The sequence below is a fragment of the Thermobia domestica genome, chromosome 6, assembly GCF_964235325.1.
Source record: "Thermobia domestica chromosome 6, izTheDome1.hap1.1, whole genome shotgun sequence".
Classification (NCBI taxonomy): Eukaryota; Metazoa; Arthropoda; class Insecta; order Zygentoma; family Lepismatidae; genus Thermobia; species Thermobia domestica.
The window spans coordinates 170,951,504-170,969,081 of NC_137459.1; the positions used below are offsets into that span (position 1 = coordinate 170,951,504).

The window sequence follows — 17,578 nt, forward strand, 5'->3', positions numbered from 1 at the left end:
TCTAGATGAAATTTGAAAGTACAAAATGGGTCTTTTAAACAAGTGACGTTTCATCACTATATTTTCCTTGTTGTTTCCTTTCACTTTCATTATTCTCCATTCCTTTCCTTCCTCGATATAAAAATATGATCTCTTGTAGCCCTATTACATTCACTTTAAATGTTTACGCATATTACATTATATAATTAATGTGTTTGCTTTTTTCTTATTCATTTGTGTTAAAATACAATGTCCAAATACTTCTTGAAAATGAAAATAGTAGGTCTAATAATAATGATAATAAATCAGGCTCTTTCATTTAAATCAAATTTCAATTACGGAAACCGGATTATATTTGGGTCGTGTTCTCATGTATTATACATCCTCAAAATAGCGCTAAGGAATATTAGAGAAGGAATTATAACATTATGGCTATTCCACCTATTATCGGCTCCATTAACTTTCACTTCGCCAGCCTGATGTGGATATATGTGTGTGTGTGTGTGTAACACCTAGGGATGGACACGAGTCGAGTCTGATAAATGGCTCGCTAGTTCAGCTCGTTTTAACTCGTTTTGAAATCATCGCCTGATTAGACGAAAAAGCGAAAACCATGAGAAATGTAAGCAGTAATGTGGAATACTTTTAGTGTTGCTCACTACATGAGCACTACTGCCATCTCGTCTCAATAACGAGACGGCAATAGAATTTTATAACGAGACAGACTTAAATGTCGTGAGCACAAATATAAGTATATCTTTTAGTTCTAACCATCAAGGCTGAGATCTGCACGGTCGAATTTTTTAGCCCAAACAGAAACCCAACCCAGGTAGTGATGTCAACTTGTTCATCTCGGTTCAACTGAGCAAACAGCTCGAACTGGCTCGGCTGAGGTGAGCCAACGATTATGCTCAGTTGAGCCATCAGCTCGAGCCAGCTCCATTGAAACGAATTCATAATCCATTGGCTCGGTTCGACTCGGCTCCTCTAAACCGATGGCTCTAAGCAGTTCGGTTGAGGTGAGCCATCAGTTCGGTTCGGTTCGGCTCGGGTAAGCCATCGGTTCGAACCGGCTTGGTTGGGTTAGCTGTTGGCTCAGCTTACTTGTCGCATCGGCTCGATAGTGAATGAGCTGTGAGCCGAGCCGCTCGAGCCACTAACAACCCTAAACTCGGGCTAAACGTTTGCCCGGCGCCCTATAACTTTTAACAACTTTTGACTCGAGCCCGAATACTTGCTCCTCTGGAACTCAAACCCAGAACCTCGTGAACGATGTCATTTCCTCCTGAAAACTTTTCGACCACCGAGATGCAGTTAACTAGCTTTTACTATTCAGATACAAACCGCCTACCTTTCATGCTCTTGTTATAATCTATATATATACAACTAGCAGCGTTCACCCCGCTTCGCTGCGGTCACCCCGGAACGCAATAAACTTTGTTACTTAGATAATTTTTACTTTTTCGCTTTCAAGTGATATGATAAAAACCATAGAAGATTGCACTAATGTTAACATTATATCGCCTGTCATTTATGTTAACCCGCCCCGCTTCGCTGCGGTCACCCCAACCCGCCCCGCTTCGCTGCGGTCATCCCGGAACGCAATAAACTTTGTTACTTAGATAATTTTTACTTTTTCGCTTTCAAGTGATTTATAGCGCCTGTCAGTTATGTTAACCCGCCGAGTCACAGGGTCATGCGGGTTGCATATAAATACGTTTATTTTTATACCTATGATGAACTAATAACAAAGGATTTGTACGTATGGACACCTGAATGGTCAATTATCTCAAGACACTGGTAATTGAAAATTAAAGTGATATGATAAAAACCATCTAGGGTCCACATCCTAAAAACCCCCCAAAAATGAAAGAAATCGGTTCAGCCGTATTAGCGTGATGAGCGGACAAAGGATTTTTTGTACGTATTGACACCTGATTGGTCAATTATCTCAAGACACTGGTAATTGAAAATTAAAGTGATATGATAAAAACCATCTAGGGTCCAAATCCTAACAACCCCCCAAAAATGAAAGAAATCGGTTCAGCCGTATTAGCGTGATGAGCGGACAAAGGATTTTGTGCGTTCTCTTTTATATATATAGATTGAAAATCATTATGTTTGTGACTCTAAATCTCCTGAACCGCCCGACAGATCTCGATCAAATTTGAAACATGGATGAGGTTCAAGGCTGGGCTTGTTTTAGGATATTCACTTTGATGGTAGAACTGAGGGGCGGGGCAGAAGGAGGGGGTATAGAAAAATAAATAAAACTTAATATCTCTGAACCACTCGACCGATCTTGATAAAATTTTCAACATAGATTAGGTTCAGGCCTGAAATCATTTTTATGATTTAAATTTGACGGAGAAATGTAGGGAAGGAGAAGGAGGGGGAGATATATAAAAATCAATTTATATAAGGCTGAAAGTGTCTATTTTTCTAACTTAATAACTCTTGAACTATCCGACCGATTCTAATCACATTTTCAAGATATATGACGTTCAGATCTGCAAAAACTCTTGTAATTTCATTTTAACGGCAGATCCTCGGAAAGGGAGAGGGTAGGGGGACGTATAAATAAAAACTTTTGAAGCACAAAAACAATCTCGATCAAATTTTCAACATATATGAGGGTTGGGCCTTGGGTGATTTTTATCGTTTCACTTTGACGAGCCAACCTAGGGGAGGAGAATGGGGAGATATATGTAAAAAAAAAATAAATAAAATGACTGTTTTTGTGACTTCATCACTCTTGAAGCACCCGACTGATCTCAATCAAATTTTCAACATGCATGGGTTTAGGGTCAGGGATTACTTTAGGCTATTTACTTTGACGATGCAATGTAGGGAAGGGGGAGGGCGAGAGAAATTTAAAAATGATCAAAAATGACCGACATTAGTGTTGAGTCCATAGTTTTCGGGGTCGATAAGAGAAACAGTGACACCTCTCAATCCAAGTTCAGCCTGATAGTTGGGGAGGGGAGGGTACAACGTAGGGCAGGAGGATAAACATTTAACACTGATCGAAAATGACAAATTTTAATGTCCAATACATAGTTTTAGGAGTAGCTGAGATTAACAGTGACAATTTTGATGCCGTGTGCTGCAGCACGGAGGATGGAGAGCTATATATAATAATAATCGAAAATGACCAATATTAGTGTCTAATCCATAGTTTTCGAGATCTTCAGACAAACAGTGACATTTCCGATCCGGTTTAAATCCAAAATCAGCTCCGCCACTTGGGAGAGGGGGAGAAAGAGAGATATAAAAATTATCGAAAATGGACACTATCAGTGTCGAATTTATAGTTTTCTGTGTCGCTTCTGATGAACAGCGATACTTTCGATCCCGTTTAAATTCAAATTCAACCCGAAACTTGGAAGAGGGATGGAAGAAATATTTTAAAATGATCGAAAATGACCGATATTAGTGCTGAATCCACGTTTTTTGGGGTCGCTGACATGAACGGTGACACTTCCGATGCCATGGCCCGCAACATGTGAGAGGGGGAAATATATATATATATAAATGATCGAAAATGACCAATATTTGTGTCGAATCTATGGTTTTCGGGTCGCCGAGATGATGAATGATCTTTCCGATACTGGTTAAACCGATGCAATTTAAAACGAAAACAGCATATTTCACGGGTACTACACACATGAGATACGGAGTTGTGCATTTAAATTTTCACTTCAACCCAGCAAAGCGGGTAATACATGCTAATAATAATAATAATAATAATAATAATAATAATAATAATAATAATAATAATAATAATAATAATAATAATAATAAATGATAATAATAATAATAATAAATGATAATAATAATAAGTTGTGGTGGTAGTAGTATTATCAATGATAATTATATTGTCTATGTGGGAACTTTGAAGAGAGTTCTTGAAACTACATACAGGATTTAGATCAATTTGGCTCGACTTGACTCGAAACTCGACCTGAATTCGAGTCGAGTTGGAAGAAATTTTTCGAGCTGAGTTCTCGAGTCGAGTTCAAAGATGTCTATTTCGAGTCAAGTCGAGTGTATGAACTTTAGCTTTGTCATATGTCAGTCATGAGTATCATTAAGCACTATCCAAGATAATTACGAGTTCAAGTGAACTGCAAAAATACTATCCAGCGAGCATCAATCAAACATTTCTTTTTAAGTGTTGGATGCTATGGTTTCAAACTGCACGAAATATGCACTTCCCACTGATGACCTGAGCGAACAGCCTGTTCATTCATATTATACTGACCACACGAACTACTAGCTATATCGTATGTCATCATTATAATATTCACTATATTGGTTGCATAACACCTATGCCTCCTTAACCTATAGAATACACGTTATGCAAAAGTTTTTATTTTGATTACAATACATCACAGTACGGAGTAATCCCGTATATGCAACCAAGACAAGTAACGAAAAATTTGATTTATCGAAGGAAAAACATTTGCATATAGAGCTTGATTTCCATTACTTTAAGAGTTTGTCTTGGATCAATTCCCACATTTCATTGCCACACAATCCAAGGCTGCACACATACGCGTACACGCCAAGGATCTATCCTTGTTTCATGCATACTGCACCATATGGAAAGCTTCTCTGCAGACATTGACGATCTGGATGATCTTGACATTAAGAAATGTCGGTTTCTTATTTAATTTGCTTTACAAGGCAAATAATATATCTACAGCAAAGAACTGTATGACATACATAATACCACTGATTTTTTCTGTTTTGTCACTGCGAATGAGTAACTGGCACAGTTGTTTCGTCACGCCAAATCTCAGAAAGAAAAACGAATAACGAGGAGGGAATATATATATACATATATATATATATATATATATATATATATATATATATATATATATATATATATATGTGTGTGTGTGTGTGTGTGTGTTTATATATATATATATATATATATATATATATGTGTGTGTGTGTGTGTATTTATATATATATATAAAGAGCTTGATGAAGTTGCACAACTGAAATCAGCGTTTACTTTTCTTCTCTTTTAAATGTTATATTAGCTGTTCAAGTTGCCCAATATTTCCTTTTTAAAATATACTAATATTACTAATAAATGTCAACGAGATAGAGTTACTTTAGTTTTCCTCACGAAACTAATAAAACCACAGTAACTCATCTCAAAAAGCATTTTGAGTCAAGATACTCAATGGGGTCCACCAGAATAACTTATTTCCCCAAGAGTAAATTTTATTATTCAACGTTATCTTATGTGAAAAAGTCAATAAAATATGCAACACCCTCGATTATATCCCTTAGATTCACAGAGCCAATGATAAAATATGCAACTGAATTATAAATAAGGAGTTTGTGGAATGATAAAATACGTGGACACAAGAGTACACGCCCCCTCCCGAAATGTACTCATTGTTCAAAGATACAAAGCTCGTGCAGTGAACCAGGCTGCTCGAGCACACAGATTTGTGCAATAATCACAGAGCTAGCATCTATAGTAGAACGAGAGAGGAACTTCTAAAATATTGGAAGGAGAGCTAAGAAATATAGAACTGAATCTATCCTGTTGCTTACGAGATTATTGGAGGTTTAAGTTTGTGACAAGAACACAAAAGCACCTAGTTTCGTGCAATATATTAAAACTCGAGGACTTTGGATCAAATTGTTTGCATTACCAACCATGTATCTTTGTTGCACCTTCAATCAGAACTATAAAATCATGGTCAAGTACACGTTCGTTCAACAAATGTGAATTTACAGTACACATACCAATGTACTTTCTTGGAAATCAACAACTTGTAGATAAAAACGTATAGCTTATATCATAAATTAAAACCCTTACGAAAAATTTTCAAGCAATATAATTCAAGGTCACATACGTATTAGGTATCTAGTACTTGGAGCTATTAATAAATGAAAAAATTTCATTATGCAGTTTAATTTCAATATGTTATTTTCCAGCCGAATGAACTTTAGCAGGAGATAGCAAATATAGATTTAAAGTAACAAAATTTTACTGTTGATAATTTTGTAAGTATCAACACGACATACTATAATGCGTACTGACAAGTAAACCTTACGTTTGGGTGAATCGAGTTGCTGACTGAGGCACATATGAGAAAGTAGTACTAAATGTGGTCAGTATTTCAGTGAAGTTGTAGGTGCGAAGCTCCAGGGGTTTAGGAGATACAGCTACCAGAACATCACATGGAAGTACAGAATAGTATTCATACAGTTGGAGGTAAAAGCTCTGTAAGACCTCTTGTAACGACAAAAGGTGAATAACAAATATATGGGTATATATTAGGACTAGGGGGAAGTCATATAGTAAGGGTATATCTGATGGCGGCCATCTTGAAATCCGCCATTTTGAATTAAGGTTAAGTTTTTAAAATAGGAATAGGGTCATGTGATACATGATTTAAGGCGCAAATTTAATCAGAAGAGCAATGGTCACGTTAATTTTGAGTTACGCACAATTGGTAAAACGTTACAGAGAAATTAAATATTGTTGCAGCATATTAGTCCTTTACCCCACCTTGTAAATTTTGTTTTAATGATAATAATTAAATAAAAAGCAGGTGGATAAATATTACGTCTATGGTAAGAGTTGCCTTGATGGTGGCCATGTTCAAATCCGCCATTTTGAAGCAGACAAAAGTTTTAAACAAAACGCATAACAGTGATACCTTATTAATAGCAAATTTTACCATAACTCCAACGGTATAACCATTTTTGCTTTATCATTAACCAGCACAAAATTAAATGGATCGCTCCTCACGACTACTGCTTTGACGGAATTGTTAACGACAGATGTGTCATCTGTAACTCGATTGCCTTTGTCAGGTGTGCTCACTGTGAGCAGAGCATTTGTGCAAGTCATGCACTCTTTTCTGAACTACATATTGATTGTACTAATTGAGGACTTTTCTGGAAGAAAGACCCAAGTTCAATTATGACTCAATTCCTCTTTGGTCATTTTTCCTTAAATTAACAACTTGTTTATGCGATAACAAATGATGGTTAATGATAAAGCAAAAATGGTTATACCGTTGAATTTATGGTAAAATTTGCTATTAATAAGGTATCATTGTTATGCGTTTTGTTTAAAACTTTTGACTGCTTCAAAATGGCGGATTTGAACATGGCCGCCATCAAGGCAACTCTTACCATAGGCCTAATATTTATCCACCCGCTTTTTATTTAATTATTATCATTAAAACAAAATTTACAAGGTGGGGTAAAGGACTAATATGCTGCAACGATATTTAATTTCTCTGTAACTTTTTACCAATTGTGCGTAACTCAAAATTAACGTGATCATTGTTCTTCTGATTAAATTTGCGCCTTAAATCATGTATCACATGACCCTATTCCTATTTTAAAAACTTAACCTTAATTCAAAATGGCGGATTTCAAGATGGCCGCCATCAGATATACCCTTACTATATGACTTCCCCCTAGTCCTAATATATACCCATATATTTGTTATTCACCTTTTGTCGTTACATGAGGTCTTACAGAGCTTTTACCTCCAACTGTATGAATACTATTCTGTACTTCCATGTGATGTTCTGGTAGCTGTATCTCCTAAACCCCTGGAGCTTCGCACCTACAACTTCACTGAAATACTGACCACATTTAGTACTACTTTCTCATATGTGTCTCAGTCAGCAACTCGATTCACCCAAACGTAAGGTTTACTTGTGAGATCTGATGACAAAGCACAACGAAAATGCAGAACTGAAGTCATGTCAAAAATGAAATAAAATCCTTCAGTTTAACGTCCCACAATTATGTCCTTTAGTTTAAGGGAGACGAATGATTATAGCAAGTGAATAATTATGGAATAATTGGTAGAATGAAATGTGGGAGGAAACAGGAGTACACCGAGATAACCCACGGAACACATGAAGTACTGTCAATGTGCATTATGACTTAACTATAGATGAGTCGTCTAAGTGAAACAAGTTTCCGAAACAAAAAGTAAATTAATTAATCACATTTTAAAATTAATATAGGCTATTGTCTTTCTTCGAGAAATTCGAGAAAATGATTTTGTACTTGAGATAAATTTAAACTCGTAAAAGAGTCAAAAATGAAACAACAACGAAAAACTTACATTTTCATGATTTCGAACAATTTCATAATGATAAATTTCTGAAAGAAAATCTAACACTCATTTTGATGATATTGTTGGTTCAAGAACTCCCATATTCCATTTCTTAATACGAGACGAAGAACAATATTTTTAAAGATTAAAGACAGGATATTCAAGTATTAAAAACATGGAAAATGGGGACTTATACTTTAAAATTGGGCGATGAAACACGAACTAAAAAAAAAAATAACTCATAATAATGACGATAAATATCTAATAAAATTAAGCAATACATAGAGTTCAAATAATTTAGAAATGACCTGATTGTTGTTTGTAGGGAACATCTGATTCTAGAGAAAGAAGCGTAAAATTCTTTCCGTGTTTATCTAATGAATAAATTCTTTCCAGCCTTTTATCACTTCACCTAAAGAAAGAATTAATTATTGGTCTGTCTTAAACAAATAGATAAATTAAGTACATTTTAATTTAAGACATTGTGGTAAACCATCCTAAGGAATCATTAATTGCAATTTACACGACAGTGAGGTATTTTTTGAAGTTTTGAAGTAATGACTTTCATTGTACAACACACTTTTCAAAATCTACAAATCCTTTCTATTTTTGAGTACGTAATGGGAGTATATTCAAAACACGCAAGAAAATGTCGATTGGTGGACTATAGTTTTTACCTTTGAGCACTTGCCTAACTCGCTTTAATTTGTCCAAGTCCATATCAACCGCAATAAGTAGCTCAAATTTCTTGCGATGCTTTTCTTTTCATGGGTGGAGCTTGATCCTGATCAGGACAAAGTTATTTTTTTTGTTTAAATATTGGTAGGAAGCGACATAGAACTTTAGTGAACATGAGATTATGTAATTATTCCAGTGTAGTCTTCAATTAAAAAAATCAAAGAAGAGAAAACAATATGTATTTAAGCTATAATATAGGCAACATAGACAGGAAAAAGGCCAAAATAAATTCTCAATGGAACGAACTTCAGTGCGTTCAATTTTTATCATACCTCCAACACTAAGAAATAAGGATTTTGCCTAACATTCGGTCTCTAGTTATAAAACTGTAAGTCGTAACATTATAAAAATTATAAAAATGTGGTTCAGAGCTATGTGTTCCATTTCTTCTGAATATTAGTCAATAAGTAGATTGATAATAGTGAAACAAATAACAAAAATTATTTAAGTACATACTTTCTTTTATTGGGTATGCAAATTTGTTTTCGATTTGAGACATTAGTTTAATATTAGAGTTTAAATACGAATTTTCTTCTTACAATCCAACAAGGAGACATTAAGGCCTCTCGCACACTTAACAAAGTCAGGACAGCCAAGTCAAGGCAGAAATAGGCAGGAGAGGATGCCGAGAGAGAAAGAAAGGCCAGAGTGCATCGACCATGTGTCTCAATTACAACACTGGAGAGTGGTTTGTTCATGACGTGCTCGAGTGAAAATGCGGTACGAGGATCTGTTGTATTTTTCCTCGACTCGACTGTTTTATCCTGTGGTCAGTGTGCGGCTAGGCAAAACACTTTTCTTTTACTGCAAGTCTACAAAAAGGCACAGACCCTCTTGAGCTTAATGAAGCTATTGAAAATAAAGTACTTACCTAATGCTATGTGAAGCACACTTGTTTCAACATCAGTAGTACCATGTAAACAATACGCTAAAGTGCAAGTGCTGCCACCTGGGACAATCCCAACCCTCAACTTTGGGGATGGCAATCTGGCTTCCGGATCATTATGGTCAATCCCTAAATCCTTAGCAGTTCTTATCACCAATCCATTGAACACTTCAGAAACAGTTCCATCGCCTCCCACACAAACTATACCATCAAAATTGTCGAAAGAGCATGCCATTATCATATCTCGCGCATGGTTCACTCGTTGTGTCACAATCACATTCGTTTCTATGCCAGCCAACGCAAATAACGGACTTACTTTCTTCTCATAAATCTTAAGGCCTTTTTTCTTACCACCAAACGGGTTTACGAACACAAGCAACCTTTTAGGCCTAGCAGTCAGTCCTAAAAGAAAAACAACAAGTAGTTATTAGTACACAAGGAATATATTTACAACCGATAGCACAAAATATATGTAAAATCAAGAAATGGTTCATCCAAAAAAAAAAAAAAAACAAAAAAAAAAAACATTACAAGACATATTTACAATGCATTAAAATACTTGTGACAATTGAAAATGTGTCAAATGGCGCTGTTACATTTTTAGTGCATACTAGGAGTATGCAAGAAATAATTGAACATCATTTCGAAGATGAATTATCATCAAAGTCTTACATTTTTTATACATAAGGGAAAAACTAATAATAATAATAATAATAATAATAATAATAATAATAATAATAATAATAATAATAATAATAATAATAATAATAGGTTTAGAGTTTAGCATCAAGTCTATATCAAGAAACGTAGACCTACAGTTCACGGTGAAATCCAAACCACAAGAGTTCCAACCGTGGTGGCTCAGTGGTAGATCGTTCATTTCTGAAGCATGCGGTCCCCGGTTCCACTTCAACTCAAGTCAAATGGGTTTTGTGGTGGACAAACACCGTGTGCGTGGGTTTTCTCGGGATTCTCACATTTCCATTCACTTTTCTATTCCACTATTTTTACTCATTCTCATCATTTATATGTTAAGCAGAAACTTTCAATGTTCCATTTATTATTCAGTGTTGCAAACTAAAGATGCTACAGTCTCAGAAACATCCAAATCTTGGTGGCCTCTACATCAATAACAACGCAAGTGAGACAAACGGGCCAATATCCATCTAAAGTACTTTAGTGTCTAATACCATGACCTGTTATGACGGATATCAAATAAATATGAACAAAGTTACAAGGAATTTAAAATTTGACTTTTTTTTCAAAGGTCGCAGTCATTCAGCACACGCGGGGGGGGGGACTGCAATTTACCTGAAGAGTCGCAATGCCTCCAATGCAGAGCTCACAGTCCACCCTTGACACAGTGAAGCCGATAAAAGTTTGATATCCGAACAACCTTCTAAATCGAATGCCCTATTCGTTTAGCACCAGTGGTCGAAGTGAAATGGTATGCGGTGGTATGTCATACCGCCTCTGGTTTTTCAGTGATCAAGACATACCGCCACTGGAAAGTGGATGATAATATACCTTTAGTAAATCCACTTTTATACACAGTAATTGACAAATAGCTTTGCACGTCAAAGATTTTATTTCTTATGTAGAAATAATTTCTAAGTTGACAACACCGACATTTTTTCTTTTTTTTCTATGTTTTGTTTTTAAAATGAGACGTCTTTGTGCCATAATGAATTGTTTCTTTCGTATGTATGTGTGTCTTTAGAACGGTAATGTATATTTTTGTATATTCTTTCTAAGTATTGTTTATATTTTCTGACAAAAGTGTTATTTTAAAAGCACAAGCACTTAAGAAGAAGAAGAAGAAGACATAGAAAGAAATAATTTAAATATTTGTATTCTATCGAGAGATTTTCTTAATTTGGTTGCTATGACGACTTGCTTATCTGTTTAATGTCGTTGTTATGGTAACTGAAAAAAGATAGATGTAACGAAGAACCATCTTGTGTACACTGAATGTATAATATTTTAATGTGACAAATGAGATATATGTTGAAAGATAATAATATATACTTGAAAGTGTATAATTGCGTTGTGTTATTCTAGATAATCTTGTGAACTGTATAAACATTTAGAATCAGGGAATGTAACGTACTTGACGAAAGAATTAACGTTACATCTTCTTGTTTTAATTCATATAAATGTCACGTTTTGATCATGGGCGGATTGAGTTGTTGTGTGCTGTGGTAGCGGAGATTATTGGGGTTTGAAGTATCCCTCATTCAAGTGGGGGTCCGGGAGTTTTCCCGCAGAAAATTGTTAATATAAAGACTCTTTTTTTTTTTTAGCATTTTCGTGTGCCACATAAGAGGGTATTTTTTATTTTTTTTTCAGAAAATTGTTGCTGATGGAACTAAATAGAATCTCTCATTTTCAGTGATTATGTGAACAGAAATGTGATGTTTTAGGCAACATACCCTCACTGTTTTTCAACATTTGGATGGCCGTATGTCGAGTGAAAATCGTGATAAAACATACCGCTTCTGCTTTATTTCCACTTCGAACACTGTTTAGCATCAACTATCATCCCGCGCTTAAAAGTTGGTAATTCCCGTCGGATTACTATAGTTACAGTACACTACGTTTCATTGCACTCACGAGTCCATCTGCCAGCACTGAATCTGCTTCACACCGTTTAACTGGTTTTCCACAATGTTCCCGCGGCGTCAACTGGTTCTCCACGCTATTTCATGACTTTTGGCACCAAGTGTAAGTTTAACAGACACATAAAAAATTAACATTCACTGGATATTCAAAAAATGCTGCATATATTTATATATAGTGTGCCACATTAAAAGATAATTTGAACGGATGAGTAAAAAAAAGTGTTCCTCCGCCACAAAATGATAGTACAGTATAAGCTCTCAACTTATACATATCTCTATCTTGGACATCCCCTCCCCCAGCGCTAATCTGAAAACTTTTTCTAGGAAACGGAGAAACTTCTATTTAGGGATGGGCACAAGCGAGTTCGAGCGAGTTTTCTTTGAAACTCAACTCGAGTGGAAACAGACATCTTTTAGCTCGAAAAATTTCCTTCAACTCGACTCAAAACTCGACTCGAATTTTGCTCGAGTTTCGAGTCGAGCCAAAACGAGCCAAATCGAGCTAAATCCTGTATGTAGTTTCAAGTACTCTCTTGAATTATTCCACATAGACTATACATTTATTATTATCAATGTTACTACTTCTACTACAAATTATTATTATTATTATTATTATTATTAGAACACCGTGTATAAACATGAAAGATAGGCGGTATGTATCTGAATGTAAAGATATTAGCGCTCGTTTCGCCTTTCACTTTAGTGAATCTTGTCCCATGAAGCTTAAGTGCAACTTGTATCTGCCTCGCAAACGCAGCGGAGTAATGTATAAAAATAGATTTTAGAAATCCTAGTTTACATCTGTTTATTAGCCGCCGTACGCTAACATCATAGACATGGTTCTAGCCCCAGAAGAAGACAGCCCTTTCTCATGTGTGACCGTAAGCCTTGGTGGCTTTAATCTATTTATCGACGGCGAAAGTGCAAAACCTCGTATCTCTCTCTCTCTCTCTCTCTTTTTTTTTTTTATGGAATTTTAGATTTTGGCTGCGTTAAATTACCCACATCTAAATCTACGTGTGTGCAAAAGCTCGTGAACGAAAACCCAATTTTAAAAAACGACAAAAACTAACTTTTTAAAATATTATATCGCATTTCTTGGTATCGCATGGTAAAAGCAGAATGGTTTTATTGCCCTCCTGAAAAGTTTGGTTTTGATGAGTTACGAGGTTTTGCACTTTTGCCGTCGTTATGCCATTTCTCGGTGAAGTTGGAACCATTATGGCACGTAGTGGTTTGGAAGAGTTTTGGGAAACCATCTACGCAAAGAACACGTTAGACCACGTGTTGACCAGATATGGTATATTCCAACTATCCAAGTACATTTTCTGGAGAAGATTTTTCTTGGGAATCTGATAAAAGTAGCTAAACTGTTACTGCATCATAACAATAAATAAAAATTTTACTTATAGACAGAAATATGTGCATTAGAGGTATTCAATGTGTATTATCACTGGAAAATATAAGCACATCTCCATGTTCACTGGACAATCCGAAGTGTAATTTTCCAGTCTAACACATATCCCTGAAAAGGATTTCTGAGATGTTTTTGATAGCAGAATATAAAGGTAATAATTGTACGTAGATATAGATAAGAGCTGTGTTGAAAAGTGACAGAAGTATGTAACTCTAAAATTGAAAAATGCGCGAGTTATAGCAAAACGATACGTAATTTTGTATGCACCTCGTATATTTAAAGAGTAACGGGCGAAGCACTGCAAACACTAGTAATAGAGATAAATACATTTGTATTCATATTTTGATATTTCCAAACAAGAGATACATGTTAGTCCATATGAGCTATAGTAAATTTATTACAACGTTAAGTTACATGTTTACTTTAAAAGAAAATTTGTAGTTCGTTTCAGGAATAGTAAGTTTCGATATTATTACACTACGATAGCAAAAAATGATAAACAAAGAGATAGAGGACGATGAAAATCACACAACATGAACGTCAAAGACACGAAACAATTTCCCTATCACACGATACTCCTACAGAATATTAAGTATATCCGTGAGAGCTGAAATCAAAACATAGAATGCTTCATGTAATTTGTCTATCACTGAGGCTTTTTCACTGACATAAATGCAAGTACGTCGGCAAAATTTCCAGTTCATTACGTAAACTTTTATTTATTTCCATTTCGTTCACCCTTTTTACTTATTCGCTCGCGTTTTTGCTTTTTCTCTGTCACATGCTTTACTTTAAAATGTCGTCAGTCAACCAAATAAATTTTCCGTGTCTCATCACACAAACTATTTATCTGTTTTTTTTTTTTAATGTTACATGTTCAGCTGTTGAAACCGTTACAACGTAGGACAATTTCTATTTTACTATAACATTTGAATATTATAGATACTTTTGTGACACTGCTGGTCTTAATAACTAACTAACTATAAGGTTGAATCATATTATTACAGTACAATGAAACGAGGTTAACGTTCAAGGTATATACCCTCGTGTTGGACTGTCTGCACCCAACTTCATACTAGGGGCTGCGGTGGCTCAGTGGTAGAGCGTTCACCTCTGGTGCTTGGGGTCCCGGGTTCGATCCCAGCCCCCGCCAAGTGAACTTTATGGTGGACAAACACCGTGTGCGTGGGTTTTCTAGGGGTTCTCCCGTTTCCTCCCACTTTCTTCATTCCACCATTTCATTCATTACTCATCATCACCGTCTCCTTTAGCCGTCCATAATCGTGGGGCGTAAAACTCAAGGATTTCATTTCATTTCCAACTTCATACTAGTTTCTCAAATCCACGTCGATACATCTTGCTCTGACAAGGGAAGAGAGGGAGATTTTATATCGAAGTGGAAGATGATTTATACACCAATCGAAAGCACTAATGACACCTACTACGAAACTGTAATATAAATTTTCCGAATGCAAATACTGTGCGAGCTATATGAATATACAGGGTGTCCAGAAAAAAACATTTCCACCTCTAGAAATCGCAAACGGTAAGACAGATGCCAAAACAGGAAAGCACGTGCTTAATCATTTTAAAAGTACAACGTATCAAAGCAAAAAGTGTTGTTCCAGGGCCACCCGCAGGGTCCCAGGCGGGGTCCAACTCAAAAATTGCAAATAATAAGAAAATCAAGTAGCATATCGTTGGAAAGCTGTTGGGAAATGAAAGAAGACGGAACAACTTTCGACTCTCTAAACTTACCTTGTGTAAAATGGCGGCCGGTCAAAATGTTCTCAAAAACTTCATCGTAAAATGGTGAGACAGGTGTGAAAACGGGAGAACACATGTGTCATCATTTCAAAAGCACAATGATTGAAAGTAAAAATATTTGTCCCAGGATCCTTCACAGGGTCCCCACACGAGGTCCTACTCAAAATTTTCAAAAGAGAATGAGGGCATTTCGTTTGAAAGCCGTTGTTAAATGAAATAGTTGGAACAAGTCTGGGCGCTTTACGATAATACTTTGCAAGCATCTTGCGTTTTAATTCTTTCTGTAGTCGGGTTTTAGTTTGTTTTCACATAGTCACAATCAGCCCCTCTAAACGACCGGACATCAATTATGCTAGATTGCCTTCTTCTATCTCATGAATTCTTGCAGTCTACGTAAATAAAGGAAATGCTCTACTGTGAGATTTTGCTCTTTGGGCCCAGCAATATCTAAATAAATAAAGAAGTATAAAAATAAAAGAAAATTGAGAAATAAAGAAGAGAAATAATATTTGACGTCTTTGAGTATAGAACTGCATTAGGAACAGCGAATACGTGCAAGTATCTCACAATGGCAACAAGTGCAGATTGCAAAAAGGAAAGCGAATGCGCTCGGAGAATCGAAATGAGGATGCACATTTTGCCCGACCGTCATTTTGCACAGGGTAATTTTAGAAAATCAAGACTTGTTCTGTCTTTTTCCTTTCCCAACAGTTTTCCAACCATATGCTACTTGACATCCCTTGTCATTTGAAAATTTTGAGTAGGACCCCGTGTGGGACCTTGTAAAGGATCCTGGAACAAATATTTTTACTTTCAATGATTATAATTTTGAAATGATGACACACGTGTTCTCCCTTCTTGACATCTTTCTCACGATTTCAGATTTAGGGGTTGGCCATAGATTTTACAATGAAGTTTTTGAGAACATTTTGACCGGCCGCCATTTACACAGGGTAAGTTTAGAGAGTCGAAAGTTGTTCCGTCTTCTTTCATTTCCCAACAGCTTTCCAACGATATGCTACTCGATTTTCTTATTATTTGCAATTTTTGAGTTGGATCCCGCCTGGGACCCTGCGGGTGGCCCTGGAACAACACTTTTTGCTTTGATACGTTGTACTTTTAAAATGATTAAGCACGTGCTTTCCTGTTTTGGCATCTGTCCGTTTGTGATTTCTAGAGGTGGAAATATTTTTTCTGGACACCCTGTATATTCATATAACTTTCACAGTATATGCATTCGGAAAATTTATATTACAGTTTTGTAATAGGTGTCATTAGTGCTTTCGATTGGTGTATAAACCATCTTCCACTTCGATATATAGTCTCACTCTCTTCCCTTGTGAGAGGCAAAGAATTGAAGTCACTCCTGTTTTCGCTTCCTGCCGCTTGGTGAAGCATCGTGATTTTAGAAATATGCCGGGTGTGCAACAGTTCAATTTCATTAAGTTCGTAAATTTTTTGTTGCATTTCTCGAGTCAAGTGTGGTTTTATGTTATGAAGTTGCAGCAGGGCGCGCTTTCGGTCCAACAATGCAGGATAATTTTGGTGTAGCATACATCTGCTTCAATTGCTCAGAGTAAAGATCATCATTGATGGTACGACGGTTTGAAACAAACTCGAAGTGACTTACTTCTTGTAGCTTCACACACACACAAAGGATGATTTTATGCTCGAAACAGTCTTTGTTTGATGGCCGGTTCTGGAGGTTGGTCCTAACTTAACCATTGCGTTTGCACATTGGGATTTCAAAATATACACACTTTTCGTCGCATGTGACAATCCGATTCAAGAAATTCACATTATGTGAATTTTGTAGCAGTTGTCGGCACACATTCACTCTCTGTTCCTAAGCTATGGTCAATTCATATGGTACAGTGCAACAGCTACTAATGGTTTTCCCGGGTTCGTCAAAGTGACGCATTACAGCGGACTGAGACATGCCAATTTCGTTTGACAATCGTCGTGTGCTAGTGGATGGATTTTCCTCAATGTCGTGTCGTATGACCTCAGAATCTGTTACCCTGGGCTGATCGAATCTTGCTTTTACAATC

The 17,578-nt window shown here is 36.2% G+C and overlaps 1 protein-coding gene across 2 annotated transcripts in view; it reads right to left on the reverse strand.

Annotated features, from left to right (window-relative positions):
- Window positions 1-17,578, reverse strand: part of Cerk (Ceramide kinase) — a 273,545-nt gene that overhangs the window by 79,537 nt on the left and 176,430 nt on the right. For both annotated transcript variants that reach the window (XM_081762378.1, XM_081762377.1), the window contains exon 3: window positions 9,708-10,124. In XM_081762378.1, the coding sequence (XP_081618504.1) occupies window positions 9,708-10,124 (417 nt within the window). The remainder of the gene's footprint in view (window positions 1-9,707; window positions 10,125-17,578) is intronic.